Raw genomic sequence first — 20,641 nt, 5'->3', positions numbered from 1 at the left:
CGCGCACCAAGACCGTCCTGACATTACTGTTTTATGACCTTGACTTATTGTGGTCACCTGGATAATATTTAAATCAACGTTATGGTCTCTCACTTACATTAAACCCGCCAAGAGACGTTCTAGAAAGGCTCTAGGAGATGAGTCAAACACAAAACACACACATCCACACACTCAGCCTCTTCGGGGGAGGGGGTGTCGCTAAAAATCACTAAAACCAAAAAACCATCCGTTTGAGGATTATGATTCTGGAAATTTATTAGGATTTTTTTTCTCCATTAAGGAAGCTACATGCAAAAGATACAACATACAGAACATCTTTAAATAACACAACTCCCAGACAGGAACAGGGCAATATTGGGGGGGGGGGGCATTCTGTTTTTGCTTTGCTATGTTCTATTTTTAATTTTTTTGTTCCTCTGGATGAAATTTCTGAGATGTTAATAGATGGGGGATGTGGGGGTGCTGGGAGGGGTGAGAGAAAAGCAGAAAGCAGTACAAATACGAGACTTCAAGCAGATTCTTAGAGCGACTGGGAGGTAAAGACACGGAGAGGGTTTGGTGGAGGCTCTGGGTGCTACAGCAAACACATGAACACTAGCCGAACTTTCCAAAACGTCTATTAGTCTAAGGAGGAAATGCAGCAAGGAAGGAACGATTCTGCCTGTGCTCTGCGAGATTACAGACCCTCTCTGGTTAATTTTTTCCTCTTTTTCCCCTACAAGCGGGTGGATTCGATCTTAACTTTGCATGGAGAACAGAATGCTATGTGTGAGTGCGTGGGTGAGTGAGGGTTTGACACACACACCAGCCACACTCCCACCCCCATCTATGAGGGCACACACCACACCCCACACCCCGGCACCCCATTTCTCATGCTTTAAGTGGAAGCATCTTCGCAGCACGAACCATAGGTCTCTTGGAAGGAGAGTCTGAGGTCTTTGCCTTTTTTGCAGGCGCGTTGCATTTATACTCAGGGAGGGAAAAAAAATATATCACCAGGCACAAAGGGAGGAGGGGCGGGGAAAGGAAGGCGGGGGAAGGGAGGAGGAGAGGCCTCGAGCTCAGGTGAAATTAAAATTGGAGGTCAGTTCCCGGATCCGATTCTCTCGGTTCATTTTCTTGAGTTTCATTCTGCGATTTTGAAACCAGATTTTGACTTGTCTGTCTGTAAGGTTAATGGTCTTGCTAATCTCCAGGCGGCGCTCTCGCGTCAAATACATATTGAACAGAAATTCTTTCTCCAATTCCAGCGTCTGGTGTTTAGTATAGGGGCACCTCTTCTTCCTTCCGCTCTTTGCTGTCAGCCAATTTCCTGTGGTGTTTTCTGCCTTTATCTCCTCTGTTAAAAATAACATTATTTGCATAAGTATCCCTCGAAGTCGAAAACCCTCTCAGCGCTGCAGCCTTTGCCAGCCTGCTGTGGGGTGGCTGAGGGAGCATAGGGGAGCTGCTCTTGCCCTAGGGGCCTGGCCGGTGGGCTCCTCTTAGGTTCAGGGTTCTTACAATTTCTTTGGGGCTTAGACTTAGGGAGATAAAGGGAGGAAGTTCTTGCCTCCAAGCGTTTATTAAATTTAAATTACCCAAGTCCACCTTAATCTAAAAGATCCTGAGTACCCTCGCTTTCCCCCAGCTGGCTGACCCTGGCAGATTCCCTACATCTTGCCAGGTCCCCCCTTCTCTCTGTTCCATTCTAGCTCTGGAAAAATCCAACCAGAAGGAAAAGCATTTTCCAGGCCCCAGACCAGAGCAGAGTCCACCCACAGCCCAGAGAAATTCCCAGAGAACTTTGACCTGTTTCAACTTGGTGGAGGGACTTTGTTCTAGGATCTGTGGCCAGAGGCCATTGCAGTGGTCCCTGCACTGGACTCCCAGCTCTTATCCCAACCTGAGCTGCCACAAAGTGACTCTGCTCCCTTAGGTCTCCCATTGCCATCTCTTCCTCTCTTAATAATTTCCCCCAGGTATGTGTAGCTGAGGCGGGGGAGCTTGTGAGAGCAGCAGAGGTCAGGGACAACAGAGCTGGGGTATCCTAAAGGGTCCTCAAACAACTTTCCTGGTCAAAGGACCTAAGCTCAAGGGAGAGACATATCCTGAGGAAATGCAGCCTCCTAGAAACCCCCTGCCCAGTCTGTGCATACGTAGATGTATATGCCTGCAAGTACACATGTATACCTGTAGAGATACACACACCTATACATGTAAGTACACACACACAGATATGTACATGTGTCTATTTATGTAAGGAGATACTATAGAATACTGTGCATTTCCCATGATCTTATTGACAGCCTCTCTCCCTGACACACATTTTTGCTGAAATGGACCAGCCCTGCTTCTCAAGCAGCAGAAGGGAACCTGGCCATCTTTTTAAGGGCAAAACACAGAGTCCAAAGACCTGAGAGGACACCCAGCAAAGGACTCTGCTGATGGCTCTGAGCTCTCTCTCCTCCCTACTCCAAATCAGACTGCCAGATTCCTGGATCTTATCTTGATGGGGGTGGGGTGGGGCGGGGGCCTAAGAGGAACCAGAAAACACACAAAAAAGGCAAACTTGAGGCTGCAGTCTAAAAAATCTGAATGTTTCGAATTTTCTCTCCTGTCTCTGCACCTGCAGCCTCTTGCCAGATTGTTTACAGGCTCTCCACATGTAACCATGTCCTGTTTATTTTCTTACTGAGGTTGTTAGGTTTGGTGGGGTGGGGGGACAAGATAAATTATAAATGGGGAAGTTTAGCCAAAAGCTCTCTTGCCTCTGGACTGGTGGAGACATCAAAATAGGAGGAGGGGAAAGAAGGACACAGACAGGGTACAGGGTAAGAGGGATTCCTTGGGGTGGGAGGGATTAGGTTGCTGTGGGGACAGCTAGAGAAAAAGGAGAGCCTATGGGAATGGGTGCAGGTCGAGTTAAGAGGTGAACTTGTTAACCTTGACTTTGCTTTTGGTGGGGCTAGAATGCAGCTTTTCCTGCCTCAAATCTCTCCCTAACCAAGCTCAGGGTCAGTAGAGAGGGTATAAGATTAAACCTTCACACTGCACACGTGCCACAGTAAAGGCTTCCAGGCTGTAGGCGCCTCACTTTCCCCCTCATGAACACACCAGTGCTCATCTTCCAGTCAGTGTCTCTATGGGGATGATTTGCCAAGGCCACCTTTGCAGACCCAAGAGGATGAGGCTCTGCCCTTGCCCGCCAAAAGAGTACCCGTGCATGTGTGAGTGGCATGTGTGAGTGTGCAAGAAGCATGCAATACGGATGTGTGTGAGTGTGGCACAGGTCGCCCGTAGGCATGCGTGTGCGTCGCGTCCATATACAAAGCACCAGGAGATCCAGGCCGCCCCTAGCCTGCTCCAGTCTCAATATTTCATCTGCCTCTATACCCAATGAGCCCCTTATATTCTGTCACCATTAGCCGGTGTTGTGGGGAGCAGGTTTATTCTTCCCCGTTGGTTGGGCCTTTTTCTGAGGCTCTTTGCTACAACTTTTCAGGAAAAGTCGTTCCCCTCAGCTTCCCTCCCCTGCTCCCGTTTCCTCCACATTCTTTCCCCAAGTATCAGAGAAAGATCCTCAAGGCCTCCAGCTCCTACAGCAGAAATGAATCTTGAACTCTGAGCTTGAACTCTGGCTGGGCTTTCTCTTAACCCAAATTACAGTGAAATCCAACCAAAGCCACATTCCCTTTCAGGAGAAAACCTCTTGCCACGCACACAGAAATTTCCCAACCACTCATTTGTAAGCTGCTTTTGGAAACCAATGAAAAAAGATAATTTAACTAGAAAAAATGGAAAAGAAAAAATTAAAAGAGGAAACAGAAAACTTACAACATTCCAAATACCCTGTTCCAACGCCATCCAAGCCAGGCATCTGGAGGAGGGAGGGCCGTGGCCGGCAGCCCTTCACCTCCACCTCTTCCGGCCCCAGCCTCGCTGCCCAAGGCCCCCGGCCGAGCCAAAAGCCGCAGGAGCCCAAGCCGCACGCACAGATCAGACCCACAAACAACAAATCGCGTTTCGCAGGAAACAATTTTCAACTGGGAAAACGCAGTAAAGAGAACCCCCCCATCTCCCCAGCTTCCCTAGTCCCTGGCCCAAGATCGCCATTTTAGGCTTTTTGCAAGCCCCTGACCTGAGCTGGGGGACATCAGCTCCCCAGGACACCAGCATTGAGAAAGCATACCACAGCCAGCACGCGCCTGGGAGCAGCCACCCGTCCGGGGCAGCACACTGCGCCTGCAGGCTGCCCGCGGTGCGCACCGCCCCCGCCTTAGCACCCATGGCCGAGGCCGGGCAGACACCTCCACGTCGCCGCTTACCTTCCCCAGCTAAGTGACGCGCCATCAGCCTGGAGCTCAGCAGACACTAGCCGCAAGCCAGGGTCGCATTCCCGAAATGGTCTGGGGCCTCCTGGGCCCAACCCTCTCCCCTGCCCGCCTCCCCCGGCCGCGAAGACCAAGTGCCGGAACGTCCCAGTAGCGCCCGCGGCCCAGGCGGCCTTACCTTTCGCTTCGTTATCCGAGGTGTCTGGGCTGGAGTCGGCAGTTTTAGCCCTCTCCTTTTCGCTTTCCGAGGGGCTGCCTTTAGGGCCCGCCAGGCTCTGCTCCGTCTTGATCTCATTGGGGCTAGGGGTCTGGTTGTCGGACTTGGGGGTCTCAGGGAAACTCACTTTGCCGCCCAGCTGAGGCGATTCCAGATGTTCGGCGCGCGGGTTGAGACTGGCCCGCTGCTCGAAAGGGGCTTCGAAGTCGTTGGCCCCGGAACAGTGGGGCGTCTTGTCCAGCGCGGAGTAGCTCGGGCTGGCGCGGTAGTAGCTGGGCACGGGTACTTCGTGCTCCCCAAGGCAGGACTCCGGCAGGGGGTGGGAGTAGAGAGCTGCCTCGGGGCCACTTTTCGCCCGCTTCTCTGCGCTGTACATGCAGCAGACATTCTCCTCCTTGACACTAGGTGGGTAGGAGCAGGAGGACAGCGGTCTGCCAACAGGTTGTTCCAGGCGATAGGCGGCTTTGGGGTCGCCCCAGGAGTCCAGCTGCGAGAGGTAGGACGGATAGGTGTTGAGGAGGCTGGGACTGCCGCCCTCGTCCCTCTTGGAGAGCGAGGGCGCGAGCCCGCAGCCCCTCATCACCCCGCAGTTGAAGTCACTCCCAGACTGCGTATACATGCCTGCGCTCCGGCTATAGCGCTCTCCTCCGCCGGGCGCAGCCAAGGGCTCCGCGTACGAGTTCGGAGTTACATTGCGAGGGCATGTCATTTTCAGAGAGAGGGGTTTTTAAGGAGCAATACTACAGCGGAGGAGCTGACATCTTTTTTTTCCCCCATCCGGGAGGGGGGGCGCGGTTGGAGGGGAGGGAGGAAAAAGAAGGGGAGGGGGGGAAATATCAGCTCCATAATTATCCGCGCATTCGGTTCTCACCATGTGACGGCTAGACCAATGGGATTTGAAAATGGCCTTGATGATTCAGACGGCCGTGACGTCAGCGGGGTCAAGTTGTCGGCAGGCGGAGCGCGCAGAGTGGAGTAACAGCGCCACCTAGCAGCTGCCTCGGGGTAGGGGCACCGGAGCCCTTCCCGGCGAACAAAGGAAGCGACCCCCGGGCTGCAGGGGCGGTAGGGGGGTGGAGGGGGATGGGGGTGAGGGTTCTGGAAAGAGTGGGGTTTGTTTATCCAGTAACCAGCCTGTAACTCCTGGGGAGAAGGGGGCGGAGAGGGGGAAAATGCGGGAGAGAGGGAGAGAGCGAGGCTACCCGGGGCTCAAAACAGTCAAATTCAAATTAAAAGGTCGAGACACGAATCAGGTACTTCTCCCCACTCTTCATCTCCCCTTTTCACCTCCCCGGCCCCGGCTCCCGCTTCTTCCCTTGGGGATGGGAGTGGGGTGAGGTTTTTTTTGTGGGGGGAGTGGGGGGATCTGATGAGCAGAGAAAGGGGAAAAAAAGTTAAGGAATCCCAAACAGGACTAAAGTTTCTGCTCTCCTGCCTCCTCTTTTCTCCGGACTTGGCCCTCGGGGCTGGAAGTTTGGGGGCCGCGGCGCTGGAGGTTGGTGGAGTTGCAAGTTCCCTGTGGGGGTTGACGGGGAATCTCCAGCCTCTAGGGTGGGCCAGGGAGGGGGTCATGGTCACTTCATGGCTGTTCGGAAAAGGAGGTTCCGAATGGACGCGGCGTAGGAGAAAGTGGAAGCCAGAGACCAGAGGCACCCGATCCCCGACCCGAGAGCTGCGGCCTGGGCCTAGCAGGGTGGGCGGCTCCTGGGTCACCATCTCAGGGGCCCACAAGGCTTTGGCCTTGGAGCCGGTTCTGCTACTTTACTTCAGGCCCTGGCGGCCCTCTCTTTCCGCTTGACCTTGCCCCCACTAAAACAGGGAATATTCCGGGAAAGAAAGAGGGAACCTGCGGAGCCTCGGTCACTTTGGAGAAGTCACGTATGACACGGGAACCAGCACACAAGACACAACAAAACCCGACCCAGAGAGGCGTCCTTTACAGAGCGCATGGGCTGGGAGCATGTTTGAAAGAAGACAGACCAGTCTATTTTTGTGGTTGTTTTTAAATAAAAGGAAGAAATAAGGGGAACCGTATTTTTCAAATAGTTATTTCCGTTTTTCCATCGCCTTCTTCCAAAGCGAACTAAACTCTCCACCCCTTCCTCAGGAAACGGAATCTGGAGAACAACTTGTCTTTCCGGTCGCCCTACATTTTTCCCTGGACAGAGCCTGGGGTTCAGACTTTTCGAAGGGCTGGAGGTTGTCGGGGAAAGGACTGGAGTCCAGCGCCCTGGCGTGGAGGAGTGAGGAGGCTAGACCGCTTCTAGGGAGGCCCAAGCCCGCTGCGGCTAGAAGACCACAGAAAGAAATCCTCCGAATTTCCCTATCCAGGGGTGGAGAGAGAAGACGCAGGGGTTCCTGAACCTCCGGAAAACTGGAAGGAAATATGTAGTGTATGATTTGCTTGCATGACCGGCCAGGGGAGATTTGAAATGGTTTTGTGTTTTCATTTGCAGGGTCACCGTGGCCTCAGCATAGGGGTTATCCAGGGCAAGGTTAGGCTGTTTAGGCCCCAGACTTGGGACAGTCCGGGCAGCAGTCAATCCAGGGAGCCATTTGTCCCACCGCCCATCCCGCGGGAAACGGGCGAGACTTTATGGCCACTCTGTTTGTATTATCTGCATTAGTCTTTCCCCACCAGTTTGATCGAAACCGTTCCCTTTTACGAGGACCCAACGAAAATTTCCCGTCATATTTATCAGTCAGGGATAAAAATTTAGTATGGGAACTGATATTTCCTCATTTATGGGACGATGAAATTAAATACCAAAGCAATTGAGAATTATATGGCTTTGGGGGTTCCCTCCCCCCTCTTTCACGTCTCCTTTATTTTCCTGCCTGGTGTGCTTTTCCCAGGAATTTAGCGTTCCAGTTCCCTACCCTTACCCCCCATTTTGGAGTCTGGTGCGTCCTTTTCCCCACGGCCAAGTGCCCCTTGGCCACCTCAGCCTTTTCTGTTTTTTCCTCTAGGTGTTAGTAGCTGGGGGCCAGGACAGCGCTACCCGAGCGTCTGCCCAGGCCAGGCCAGGCTGGGATCAGAGAAAGTTTTCCAGGGAAGAACCGCAAAGGGTTTGAGCACAGCTTGGGAGGGGGTGAAGCAGTCGGCAGCAAAGGGTGAAGGAGATAAACTTCAGACAAGCCGCAAGGCCTAGCCTGGGGAACCAGCAGACAGGGAGCAGAGTCATCGGCTTCAGGGGCCCCACCACCCAACCTCTTTCCAAGCCCACCTCTCACCTTAGCCAAGGGAGAGGACAGAGTCGCTCGCCGTCATTAATGAAAATAATACTCCGGGGAGGAGCCTCCCGCCTCGACTCCCGCCTCCTCACAAGAACGAATAGTGTTTAAAGTTGAAATAATTAGAAGTATGATAAACACGGCCCATTAATGAAAAAAGAAATCAAATTCCTCAGCCTAAGTGGGACCCCCGGTGGGACAAATGTTTGCCTCTAATTACGCAATATAAACGAAAACCCGGAGCTGTTAAACTGAGCCCGCTCGGACGACGCAGACCTGAATAACTTGGGTTTTCACAGACTTTGGGATTCTGCTTCAGTGGAGGTAAAAGGAAGGAAAAAGTGAGTGTTTGAGACTGGCGAAGGGAGCATTTGTGGGGGCCTGGGTCTCAGCCCTGCCCCCTTGGGCTCGATCTTTCCTGAGGCCACGAGCAAAGGCTGTTTCCGTCCTATTGTCCAGGCCTGGCGTTCAAAGGCATGCGGGCCGCCACAGCCACCCCGCCTGCCGCCACTGCCAGGCACCTACCGCCCTGCCCCACAGGACCAAGACCCTTCAGCCTGTGCCCTTGGCAACTGGATTAGGATCCAGGGAAGGCCTGTGTTGCTAGAATCATCCACAAATGGACTCTTTTTAATCAATTTCCCCAACTTTCCGAGGGTGCCGAGAGACCTATGCCTATGCCTAAGTCTGGGGCTCCCCCTTCTTACCTTAACTTGGGAACATGAAAATCCAGGGGCTGCAGCCCACAGTGGGGCCAGGCTGTGCATACGACCTGACAAATCCCATCCAGGGCCAGTGCCTTGACCCCTTTCTCCCTTCCCGGGTACCCAGATCCTGGAAAGGCAGCAAGGACGGGGCTGGGCCTCCTTCTGCCTGTGGGGCTGTGAGCAGTGCAGAGGAGGAGGGTTCAGGAGCTCTGTGAATACTCTGGGAGGATCCAGCGGGTTCCACAGGGCAGCCCAAGGGCTGGGGCGCTAGGGGTCCCCACGTGAAAGCAGAAGAAGGAAAATATGCTCAATGAACAAAAAAGGAACCTTGGTTGCTTTCCTGGCTGTAGCCCTCAACACACCCCAGAAGCACCCTGGTTTCTCCAGCAAAAATTATCGGAGTTTCCCCAAGAGGTTAAGAAAGTCAACTGAGAAATTCTGAAGATGAAGTGAAAAAGGAAGAATGTCTTTCCCTTTTGGGTTAAATAATAAAATAAAAATAAAATATGTGTATTGAAATCTTTCTAAGCAAAGAGAAAACAGAATCACACCAGAGATTGCAGGTTTTTTCCTCTTGCTTTGGAGGCCGAGATAAATCCTTCTCTTCCCAAAACTTAAAGAAAAGATTTGCTTTTCTTCTTCACTAACACCAGGCTCTGCCCCAGCTGAATTGGAAGCAGGGAAATTCCAGGCAAAATTCGGAATGCCCAGAGACCCAGAAAAGAAAAAGATTTTCAAACAGGTACTAGAGGAAGGTAGGAGGCTGAGGACGCTTAGCGGGGCCTCTGGTCTACTCTGGACCTCACAGCCCTCGGGATAGCTCGGCCAGCAGAAACTGTCACATCTTGACATTGTACACACTTGCACACAGATGCTATGGAGTTCAGCATCTATACACGTGTCTAACTTGCACTGAAATATGTGTACACAGCCACAAATATTCACTTTTACCCAAAGTGCTGTCTGAGATCTCCGAATCCCAAATTTTGATAACCCGTACCAGTCTGACTGCTTCCTGGCCCTGCCGAAGCTGGCCAGTTATTTAATTTTGTCCCCTGAATTGAAACCAGACCGAAGACACCTCGGAGAGAAGCTTTGTGGGGAGGAGATGGGTGGGAGGATGTCTTAGGCAGGCCCTGCTCCCCACTTTAGTGGTTTGCTTCTAAGTTGCCCCCAGTAAGTCAGGTTTCCAGCTAGAGTCGGGGCTGTGGTTAGGCTGGTTTGCTTCGGAGAAAAACACCGATCCTTTCTTACCGGTTAAATTCCTTTTCAAAGATCTCTGTTTGCCTTCCTTTCCTTTCTTTTCTATTTTTCTTTTTTTCTTTTCTTCTCTTCTTTCTTTCCTTCTTGTTTCATCCTTCGCTTTTCTCTTTATTTGCTTCTTTCTGGTTTTCTTTTTCCTCCTTTCTGCCTGTAATATATTCTTTTCTTCTTTTTCCAATCCTTTCTAATTGTCTTCCTTATTTCTCCCATTTCCTCATTTCCTTCTTTCTTTATTATACAATTCATTCTTTGCTCTTTTCTCTCTCCAATTATTTCTTTCCCCCTGACTTTCTTTCCTAGCCTTTCTTATTTTTCTCTGGTGTGCTGGGCTTAGTGAGGGGGACAGCACCAGGCTCAGTCGCGTACCTCCCTAGCCCAGCTGCTAAGGCTTGGAGTTGACCTTCTCCCGCCCACGGCCTTAGCTCAGCTCCTCCTCACAAGGCGAAGTGTAGGGCTGCCAGCCGCCAGCAGCCAGGCCTCAGCAGTCGCCATTAGAGGGAGGAAAAATCGGATTCTGGGGCACATCCACACTAATGCTGATGGCTTCTTCAAGTGCCAGGATTCAGAGGTCATGTATTTTCACTTCCATCACCCCAAAGGAGGCTTGTCTACCAGGCCTGCCTTTGGAGAAGTTGTCCCATCTTTGTCCTGACCTCCGGAGCTGAAACATTAAAATGGCACAAAGTTGAGCCCAGTTGGTGCTCCCAAGGCTGGAGTTAGGGGAAATGAGCAAATGGGATTCTGTCAGTCCCAGGATGAGGGGAAGGTCCAGGGGTCATCCGTGGGCAAGGCCATCTCCCACATGGCCGCCTTTGTTCTCTGCTCCTGGACTGCAGCCCTGCTGGCCCTCTGTCTCCTCTGGTCCTGCAACCACTGCAACCTCTGGGCAGGAGTTTCTTGGTGTTTTGGATTCTTTCTTCAAACCCATTGTTGACTTCACAGGCGGCAGGCCAGGATGCAGGGCTGTGTGTGCAGAGACCCTCCCAAACCAGCAGTCTGAGTCAAGGTTATGGGTCTTTGCTTTGTGCAGTGGATTGGAGGGGGGCTGTGCAGAGAGGTGTGTGTGTGTGTGTGTGTGTGTGTGTATGTGTGTGTGTGTGTACAGAGAGAGAGAGGGTAGTGCCTACAGGAGAACAAGAGGGTGTGATGGGGGAAGGTCTTTTCATGCTGATATTGTCCAAACTTTTAGAGTTTGTAAGTGTGCAAGAGCAGAGTGGACAGGACTCTGTCCAAAGATGCTCCAAAGCTGAGTCCAAGATGGGCCTCAGGAAGGACTGACTCAGACCTTCAAGCCTTTTTGCCTTAGAAAAAGGCAGCTCCATACACTCCCTTCCCTGAACTGCCACCCCACAGAGCCCCTCTCACCTCTGCCTCTCAAAGACCTGTGATTTCATCCTATGGCAAGACGAAAACTTACTTTTTTTTTTTTTAAGGGATGGGGAATCTTGTAAAATTTTTATGCCAAACAAAGTTATAAAAACTTCCCGGGCGTTGCCTTTTCCAAAGGTTTATATGAATAATAAAGAGTGCAGTCGCGTGCACTGGTTCTGGCGGGCTCTGAGTAGGGAGGGGTTAGCAAACAGCATTATCCAACCCTGGGGCACCAGAAACCCCAGTGGCTCCCCCCTTCAGGGAATACTGGCCCCGAAACAATTGCCCTACGGATTCCTGAGAGAGGCGGGGAAAGCGAAGGGGTGGTGCCCTTGACTCCCTTGAAGTTCAAAGTTCTTCTTTGCCCTTAAGAGAAGAGCCCTCTCTGCTCTCAGCCCACTGGAGAAATTAGCCCAAGATAGCTTCTCCCATTCTGGTTGAGAACTGGCTCTAGATATCCCCAACTTTGTTCACCTTTCAGACACCTTTTGCTCCCCCAAAACAGAGCTCCCCAATCTTTCCATCTGGGACACCTAGAGCCAGGGGGCTTTCTCTCAGAGGTGCTTGGCAGGGGTTTTGAGTCTTCTTACAAGGGACCCTTGCATCGCCAAACCTCAGCCACCTAAGAGTCTAAGTGACAAAGAAACCCCAAACTCAAGGCTACTCCCAAACCCATTTCTCATTTCGAGTGCCCTTGATTCTTCCTGCACCCCCAAAGCCCATGGTTGGAGGGGGAGGGGCCCAGAGTGCTCTCTCAGCCCATACCACTTAATACCCTTGTAAACTCCCACGTGCGCTATAAACTTGGATTTTTACAACCAGCATTCCTCCTTAGCTCCGGGAAACTTTGAACTCGGCCTCAGGTTTATTTACTGTGGGGGGGGGGGCGGTGGGGAGGAAAGGGGCTGGGGAGCTGGGAGCTGAGAAAGACTGGAGAAAAGAGGAAAAATGTGGGGCAAGGGGCTGAGGAGGTGGGGGTCTGGGGTGTGTTGGGAGAACCAAGACCCTCCACTACAGGTTTGTTTACTATTTAGGGCGGAAGCAGTTTCTAATACAGGCCAGACTGAGTCGTTAAGGTCGAAATGAAACTGGATTTAGAGACATGGGGTGGGGGTGCTTTATGGCAGCGTCTAGACGAGGATCTTTTGTTCCTGGGCAGTGCTGCGGCTGGAGAGGATTACCCCAAGAGGTTGAGCCCAGAGTGCCCCTGACCTGCAAGGGGGGTTGGACACCTTGGGAGACCGAAGGTGGGTTTGTTTAGGGGCCAAAAAATCCTTTTTCCTCCTTTTTAGAGGGTCACCAAGGACTGGCAGATTCCTGGCTTGGGTCACAGAAGCCTTTGTTTTTCTTTCATGGTGACCTTCTCTCATCCAGCAGAACTCTCTTTTGGAGCGGAGGACATTTCTGGGCTGCACATTGCAGAGAAAGTGGTACCTGTGGGTTTTAAATATTTTTCTCCAGAATCAGGCATTTGGAGGCTAATATTTTGTTTTATAAATAGGTTCATCTTATAGAGTTTCCTCTAGCCTAATTTTACAGGAAACATGACCAGCAGGCTAATATTTCCTAATGTGGCTAGTGGATAAACATCATACCTGGAGAAGTGTCTCTCTCACACACACACACACACACACACAAACGTACAGAGGCCCCTCAGTTGCATTCCTGCCCACACTCAACAAACACTGCCAGTGGTTACACACCACAGAGACACAAGCTCTAGATGTGCATGTGGTCAGGTTTACTCCATACAACAGACAAAAGCATACAAATAATATTCCTTCTTATGTGCACCCATAGGCACACCGAGTTAAATAAAACGTTTGTGTGTGGGCACATGAGGGAATTGTGGGCTGCATATACACCCTAGTTTGCAAATCCTGTCTCACAACCCGACCCACGTTTACAAATTTGAAATTTAGATACCTAAACTGCAGGGATTCTTACCATCAAAAATGACAGACCCTAGATTTGATAGTCATGATGCTTTTTCCTTTCATCCAACAGAATTGTATTGACAAAAACATTTTCTTTGAATTATACAAAGACAGAAAGAGAGGGGGAAAGATGAGATAAGTGGTCCCGAATCTCTGCTCCCAAATAATGAATTTGAAACAGAGACCAACGGAGTGCCCTCACTGAAAGCACTGCAAGGGCCATGATTATCTTTATACAGAAGAAACCTGCAGCAAATATAGATGGGTATGGTGACTGTCCCCACAGGTCATCTCCATCCCCAGTGCCAACCCCTACAAAACAAATCTCTGGGGCTTTCTACTGTGGGACACCCAATGTGTAAACCTCAGGGTGGCCCCAGTACAGGCGTCTTGTTGTGTCTGGAAGAGCCTGGCCATTTGTGCCAGAGGGAAAGCAGCCAGTCCCTACCTTCCCACCCCCAGGAGCTGTGGAGAGGAGAGGGAGGGGGCTGGTTTCTCCTTCTGTCCCCTCCTTCCTTAAAAACAGTGTGTAAAAATTCCAATACAGACTTCTCATAGAGAGAGAGCGAGCGCGGGAGAGAGAGAGAGAGAGAGAGAAAGCTCTACCCTTCACACTACACATTTAACTGCGACAGACGGAGACATCTGGCAGAAGGGCGGTGGAGCCAAAAAAATTCCTATAAATTTAAATTCGATGATGGTTACAATTAACTCCACAACAAACGTGTACTTAAACAGAAAGCCGTTGCTGGGCGTTTGGACACAGCTCGAGCTGCACGTGAGAAAGGAGAGCTTCAGAGTAGCTATGGAATGTCCTCAGCTTGAGAATGTGAGGAAACTACGGCCATACTCTTGGCCCTGCCAGCGGAGAGCAGCTCCAGGCCGGCCAGCACCGGCCTATCTCACCTCTGCTTGCCTGTCCTCACCGGCTGGGCTTTGCCCTCCTGCCTCCTCCTCCTCCGCCGCCGCCATGGGAGCATGGAGGATTTTAAGAGGAGAGGGGTTAATAAAAGGGTCAAATAAAATCATAATATTGAACAGAATGAAATTTATCTTTATTTGCCACCAAAAAAATTTTCACAGCAATCCCTCTGGGAAGGGAGCAGGGTGGGGAGTGCCCATGTACACACGCACTCACGCGTAGGAGGAGAGATGGGTGATTTGAATCTCACTGGGGGCGTTCCCCCCTTCCCCTCCAGGTGGAAAGAAATTTATTTACAAAAATCCAGGCCCCAGCAAGCGGGAGGCGCCCAATCCCATCTCCCTACTGCCTCCACCACCCCAATGTTCTTTTTTCTTAAAAAAAAAAAAAAAAAAGAGGTAACGACTGCATAGACTATAGATAAATCCATGAAGTGGGGGCACTGCTTGGAAAAAGGTTTGGAAACCTCAATGCACCGATTAAGAAATTTCAAAGGAAGATTCTACACATTCACGGGGAGAACAACTAGGCTCGGGCGGGGCCTTGGCGAAGACGGAGGTAGGACACGGACTTTGCACACCTAACACCAGGTCGACGGTACAGAAATTTCACAGCAAAGCAGGATCACATTTAGCTGCCCCCTAAAGTAGTGGGGCTAGGTGGGGCGGGGTAGAGGGGGAGCCCAAGAAGTTTCCGCTGGCGGACATGCTGTCTTAGCGGATCTTTTCACTTGGGCAAGGGAAGGCTTTTAGTTCGTGGATTGTTCGGCTCAGGCGCTCACTACTGTCGCCCCTCCCCCACCCAATCCGAGCAGCAGCAAGACATTGTCGCCGAGGTGTGTTTTCTTTTAAATAAAAGTCTTGGCCTCGGCGCCAACGGTGTTCACTCGCCGTGCATCAGACACTTCCCTTCACCCCCTTTTCAGGCCCGGTCCCCGTCCCACAGCGAGAGTCAGATCGAGGGTCCAGGAGGTTCCGGAACGGAGTGCCGGCCACAGCGGTGGGGGCCACCCCTGGCCACAGTCCAGTTTTCCACCCGCGGAAAGAAGACGAGTTAGAAAATAAAAAATAAAAATAAAATAAAATAAATTTCCCCTCCCCCCGCCCCCAAAAGGGCCCGGTCTGCAGGTTACAGCAGCGGATTTCCCGAGAAATACTGCAGCCGGTCTCTGCTCAGTTTTTTTTCTTTCATCCTTCTGTTCTGAAACCAAATTTTCACTTGTCGGTCCGTCAGGTTCAGCATCCGGGACAGCTGCAGCCGCTTCTCTTTGTTGATATATACGTTGAAGAAAAACTCTCGCTCCAGTTCCCGGATCTGGAATTTCGAATAAGGGCAGCGCTTCTTGCGGGTGCGGGGGGCGTCTGGAGGGAGGGGAGGGGGCAAGTGCGAGGAGAGGGGGGAGAGAGACACGTGAGACCCTGGCGACCCCAGCCCGCTGAGCGCTCAGCGGCCCTTCTCCTAGCCCACCGCAGGCAGCCCTCCCGCCAGGCGGCTGGCTGTCTTGCAGTTGCAGCGCCCGGGCAAGCCTCGACCCCCTGCCAGGTCTAGCGGGTCCCGACCCCCGGCCACTGCGCGATCTCGTCCCCAGTCCTCAGGCGAGAGCCACGGCTGACAGGGTTTGGGACACAAGGAAAGCCCTCCGGGGACACGTGCGTGCCCTCGGGCCCCCTGTCTGCTCCCCCTCGGCCCTCGGGCCCTTCCTGCGCCGCCCTCCCAGTGGTTCGGAAAGCCCAGCCCCCCCCCCAAGAAATCTGGGGGGAAAGCTGAGAACAGGCGCGAAGCAGTGAGATCTGGCGAGAGCAGTGGGGAGGCGGGGAGGAAGCCGGCCAGCAGGCACCGGGACACCAAGAGAGCCGCTTCCGGGGCCCTGGCGCCCCGGGACGCCCGCGGGGCCGCGCCTTCCACATCGCAGTTCTAGGCCAGCTCCGAGGCCGTGGACCCAGGAGAAACGCCCAGACCCCCGCCTGGAGCGCAGTGGAGTCCTGCGCCGCCTCGCCCCATTCCCCTGTCGCCGCTGACCCCAGAGTTGCTTGGGTTTCTGCTGGAGGACCCGCGAACACATAGTTTGAACATTTTCAAAACTAGTTTTAAAAAGGATCATAGCGGCCCTGGCTTGCCTCTCCGGTCTCAGGTTCTGCTCCATTGCTCCTCTCCCCCATCTCTCCCCCTCTCTGGATCTCTCCCTGTCTTTCCCTCGCCCTCCCCTTTCTCCCCCTCCACCCCTCCCCTCCTTCCCACTCCTCGGCAGCCTGGCTCCCCATCCTTCCTTAAATGCTCTTCTAAGTTCACGATCAAAGTTAATATCGCCCGCAATGGTGGCGCTTTTAAAAATTTCACAGACCGAGGGAGATAACGGGGGAGGGGGGTTCACCCGGCTTTTCCAAAGAGCCCTTTTCCCTCCCTCCCCACCCCTTCTCCATCGTAAAAAGTCGAGTCGTTGGGAGAGAGGGCTTTGTAGGTTATAATAAAATCCTTTGAATGCTTATAAAACTCCACATAAAATCGGACTGACCCAAAACACGAGGCCGTCCCCGCTCCCCTTGCCTCCCCCCTTCTCCCGCCCTCCCTCTCTCGCTCCCTCCCTCGCTGCCCGCCCGTTCCCCGGCCGCTGCTACCTACTGGGGGCGGCTCCTTTGGCCGGCTCCTTGGCCGCGGAGTGGGCTGAACCGGACGAGCTGGGATTTGTGTTCTCCTCCTCAGCCTCCGCCTCGGTACCCGTCTCAGCCCGGGACCCCAGTCCCGAGGCCGGGGGCGCCTCGGGCTCCCCCTTGGCCTCGCCCTTGCCGGAGCAGGGGGGCTCGGCTGGAGCGTCGCCGCCACCGCAGTAGGCGTTGTCGAAGAAACGGTCGAAGGCTTGAGGCAGGACGCTGTTCTTGTTGACTGAGGAGTAGAAGCCGGCGGGGGCTGCGTGCGGGGCGCTGGGGTGGTGGTGGCTGCCGTAGGAGCCTTCGTTTTTCATGAGGATCTCGGTGACGGTGGAAGGAGGCAGGCACTCCCGGTGCATAAGCTCGTCGGCAGCAGCATAGCAGGAGGAGTAGCTGTTCCGATGGTGCCACTTGCCGGTTGGCTCCAGGCCGTAGGAGACCTCCCGGACCGGGGGCACTTGGGCCGAGTAGGGATAGGAGATCTGACGAGAGGGGGCCTGGGGCAGGAAGGAGGAGACCGTGGAGAACTCGGGCATGTAGTAAGTGCAACTGGGCAGATAGAGGTTGGAGGCACAGCTCCCTCGCTCGCCGAAATCTGCGCCCCTCTCCTTGCGCGACGGCGAGCAGAAGTTGCCCAGGTTGACCGAGTTAAACATCGTTCTCCTCTCCTGCCGGCTCCGGATGGAGGTTTTGGACCCGGTCTAGCGAGGGGGGAAAATTTGGGAAGGCGAGATGACGCGTTATCCGTCTTAGTCTCTCTCCCTGAGCACGTGATCCAAAGTAGATATTGTCATATATCAGTTCGGAGCACTTCGCAGACGTAGGAGGGGTTCTCTCTTAGGTAAGATCGGGGACGTTCAGGCGATTGGTTTGCAAACACCGCAGAAACATTATGAAAATCAATTGCAGATTTGTATTCGTTTTTCTCTCGTCACTCCCCTTCTCTCCATATCACAGCACGAGCAAAGGAGGAGAGAGAGGGTTGGGGTGGGGTGGGCGGTGGGACGGGCGAGGGTGGTGGCTGGGAGGGGGTAATTGTATTTTTTTCTAGCTGCTGCTCTTTTTCTCCCCCAGGATTGGGGGAAGGAGGAGGTCTCTCACGTATGGAGGTCTTGCCTCCTCTCTGTGATCAGCACCAGAAGGGTGGGAGTGAGGACTTCTTTCCCCACTGCCTGATTTCCCCAGAGAAGTGAATCCTTTCCCTTAAATCTCAGGGACTCTTACCCTTCCAACCCGCAGAGTCACTGCCTGCTCACAAGAGTTTGACGAAGTCCACTGTTTTCCTGGCCAGAGCTGGGTGTCAAGACTACCTTTCCGGAGTCCTTAGAGAGACTCCCGGAAGAGTATCTGAAGTTTCCCAAAGGTGAGGCAGCCCAGCTGCAAGCCAGTGTCCCAACTTTGTCTGGCTTGCTGTGCTGCCGCTGGCTAGGGAGTCAGATTAGTCATAAACGAGTGGTGAGCAGTGCGCCAGCCGCCCAGCCGGTGCCTGGCGAAGTCTGGGAAAAACCTTCTCTAATGTTGTGTTAAATATTTAGTATGAGAGAGTGGCCCTGGGTGAATATTTCATGCCTGCCTTTATTGTCAATCAATGTGAAGAAAGCTACATCCACTGTGGATTTTCAAATCCCACACCCCAAAGAAAAGGATTGGAATGAGAGCCATGTATCTTCTATGTCAGGGCCCTTTGGCTTAGTGGCTCAGCCTCAGCTAGTGAGCTGAAAAGAAGCCTAGTGTAGGGGTCCAGATAGAATATAGTGGGGGGACTAGGTTTGGGGTTCTTATCCTTGGATGATTTTGGGGACTGTAAGGTGGGAGTGGGGCCAGGTATGGGTCTCCAGAAGAGACTAGCCAGACAGCAGAAAGGAGCGGTGGATGCTGTAGCATCAGGGGAGACCCAGGGGCCACTCCCTAGTCAAAGCCCCCAGCCTCTGTCCCTGGGGCTGTGACCAGATCTTAGTGCCTCCTTCCTATTTCTCAGTCCTGCCCTGCCCTCCTCCAAGTCTGTCAGCCTCCTGGGTAGCTGTAGCCCAAGCAGTAGGCTCAGTGATTCTGCATCCCCAACCCCTTGCCTTCCATCCCTTTGAGCACCACAGGACACATCTGGGCATCTGAAAATCACTTTATTGAGAGGTTCTGGACTGGGTCCAAGGGGCCAAAAGCAACCAGCATGAGCTGAAAGCAACCTTGGGTCCAAAGAGGAGCTGCCAGGGCACGATTTGTTTGGGAAGGAGGGGAAGAACTGAAGCCCCCAAGGGCTCAGCCCAATGCACACTCAGGGAAAACAAAAAATAGCCCAAACTCTCTTTACACCCATAACCCTTAGTTAAAATTAGTTTCCACTTAAAGAAATTAGATTGGATTTGTCTTGATGAAACATGATGAAGTGCTGCAGCTCCCAAACCAGATAGGGAGGACACAAAAAATCGTAGCTTGTCTCCATATGTAAACCCTAAAATCCATTCCTCCTCAGCGCTCCTGCCTCCTCAAACTTGCTCAGCATTTAGAGTGACACCTGGGTGGAGTCTGCCTCCATCATGGGTCCCAATCTCAGGGCGGTTCTGGAATACTCAGGGATAGGTCTCAGGTGCCTCCCTACCCACTCAATGCTGGGCGCTGCTTCTTTAGTTCTGGTCAGATCTTAAACCGAAGCAAAGAATAACTAGATTGGGGCTTTGCTGAAGTGTGAGGCTTCTCTGTTGTGTTTCCTTTTTCCTCTAGCCCTTTTTATAGGGTGAGCTGGGGCCAGCATTTTTAATTATAATAGTGGGGAACTATGGACTGTGGCTTTTAATGGGGTTCACACTGACCTCATTAAACTCAAGTTTATTGAAGGCAATATGCTCCCCAAACAGTGATAGGAACCAGCAAGAGGGAAGCAAGAGGTACCCCTATCCTTGCAGAAGTGTGGATGAGGGCTCAAGTCGCAGCTCCCACTTTCTCCACTTCCACCCAAGGCTCTGCTTCCTTCCCCCTCCTGGCCCTCCAGGGTGATGTGGGGCCCAGTCCCCCAAGGCAGATTCAGCACAGCCAGGGCTGAGGTGGGGGTAGGGGCTGCTTCCTGTGAGGAGACAGCTGCTGGCCTGAGCACTTGAATTTGACCACCAAAGTTTATTCCCGGGCCACCATAAAAGTGAGCCAGGCGGCAACAAGGTGCTGCTGGCGGCCCTATTTCCTTGAAACAAAAAAGAAAGGCAAGAAAGAATATCAAAGAGTTGATGTCTAGGAAACGCTGGGGTTTCCCAACAGAGACTTCTGGAAAGTAATATTCCTCCTCTTAAAAGCAAGGCATGAAGTTTAAAATGTTCTCTAGTGTTGGTATGGCTTAGTTTTTCAACAAATCAAAAAACCCCTAGCAACTGTCAGTTGCTGCTAGGGTCAAGGAAGGAAGGCCCTGGCCACTGAGGTCAGCCAGGCATTTACTGGCAAAAATGCCCATGGTCTGGAGTAGCCTCCCTGCCCAGCCCTGGGTCCAGGCTACCTGGAAGCTTCAGCTGAGATGCTTGTCCCAGGCTGCACCCTCTCAGCCTGTGGATTCTGGCCAGAGCATCAATGCCTCCCCACACAGGACCCATCCCCGGCCCCCAACCCCTTCCTTGTCAAGCCCGCTCCAGGTGGCTTATTTGTACCTTATCTGGTGGACGACTGTGGGCTCCAGGTGGCTTATTTGTACCTTATCTGGTGGACGACTGTGGCCTCTCCATCTTCTTTGAGTCCTGGCCTTCACCTGAAATTCTCTGCAGCAGGGCCATCCGGCCCTCCCCACTGGCTCTTGGTGTCCTCAGTTAGCGCCACCAGCCAGCCTGGCCGCTAGCAGGCGGCTGCGGTCGGGGCAGCTATCCCGGTAGCCTGACCAAAGCTAAGGCAGACTCCAGCACCCTTCCCTCCCACACATGGACAACAGGGGCAGCTTCAGAAGGGGACAGTGTCTCCTAAATTCTGCCCTGGGCAGCTCCCAGAGCAAACTCCCGCACACAGAGTTAGGGCCTCCTGTTAGCTTGTCTACCTCCTCCCACTGCTCTGGGTTCTAGAGAG

The 20,641-nt window shown here is 52.8% G+C and overlaps 2 protein-coding genes and 1 long non-coding RNA gene across 3 annotated transcripts; 1 reads left to right on the top strand and 2 right to left on the bottom strand.

Annotated features, from left to right (window-relative positions):
- Positions 1-225: 225 nt before the first annotated feature.
- On the bottom strand, positions 226-5,390 carry HOXC10 (homeobox C10). Its single transcript, XM_009180865.3, has 2 exons — positions 4,492-5,390; positions 226-1,339 (listed from the first exon to the last, which is right to left on the bottom strand). The coding sequence occupies exons 1-2, from the start codon at positions 5,237-5,239 to the stop codon at positions 1,062-1,064; spliced, it is 1,026 nt and encodes a 341-aa protein (XP_009179129.1). The 5' UTR covers positions 5,240-5,390; the 3' UTR covers positions 226-1,061.
- Positions 4,940-9,363, top strand: LOC116268877. Its single transcript, XR_004176075.1, has 3 exons — positions 4,940-5,026; positions 5,416-5,535; positions 6,349-9,363. It is a non-coding gene; the product is annotated as an uncharacterized LOC116268877 (long non-coding RNA).
- Positions 9,364-12,825: 3,462 nt separating this feature from the next.
- HOXC11 (homeobox C11) lies at positions 12,826-17,567 on the bottom strand. Its single transcript, XM_003906472.5, has 2 exons — positions 16,584-17,567; positions 12,826-15,325 (listed from the first exon to the last, which is right to left on the bottom strand). Exons 1-2 carry the CDS (start codon positions 17,263-17,265, stop codon positions 15,093-15,095), a joined length of 915 nt encoding a protein of 304 aa, XP_003906521.1. The 5' UTR covers positions 17,266-17,567; the 3' UTR covers positions 12,826-15,092.
- Positions 17,568-20,641: the final 3,074 nt, after the last annotated feature.

This window comes from Papio anubis, chromosome 9, assembly GCF_008728515.1.
Source record: "Papio anubis isolate 15944 chromosome 9, Panubis1.0, whole genome shotgun sequence".
NCBI lineage: Eukaryota > Metazoa > Chordata > Mammalia > Primates > Cercopithecidae > Papio > Papio anubis.
This window is presented reverse-complemented; position numbering and strand designations above follow the sequence as displayed.

What these genes read in the sequence shown, in the direction of transcription:
- HOXC10 (XM_009180865.3), bottom strand. Translation starts at nt 5,239, where the DNA reads ATGACATGCCCTCGCAATGTAACTCCGAACTCGTACGCGGAGCCCTTG. An exon ending in CTCGGATAACGAAGCGAAAG is followed by an intron (nt 1,340 to 4,491) that starts GTAAGGCCGCCT and finishes TATTTTTAACAG; the next exon opens with AGGAGATAAAGGCAGAAAAC.
- HOXC11 (XM_003906472.5), bottom strand. Translation starts at nt 17,265, where the DNA reads ATGTTTAACTCGGTCAACCTGGGCAACTTCTGCTCGCCGTCGCGCAAG. An exon ending in GGCCAAAGGAGCCGCCCCCA is followed by an intron (nt 15,326 to 16,583) that starts GTAGGTAGCAGC and finishes CCCTCCCTCCAG; the next exon opens with ACGCCCCCCGCACCCGCAAG.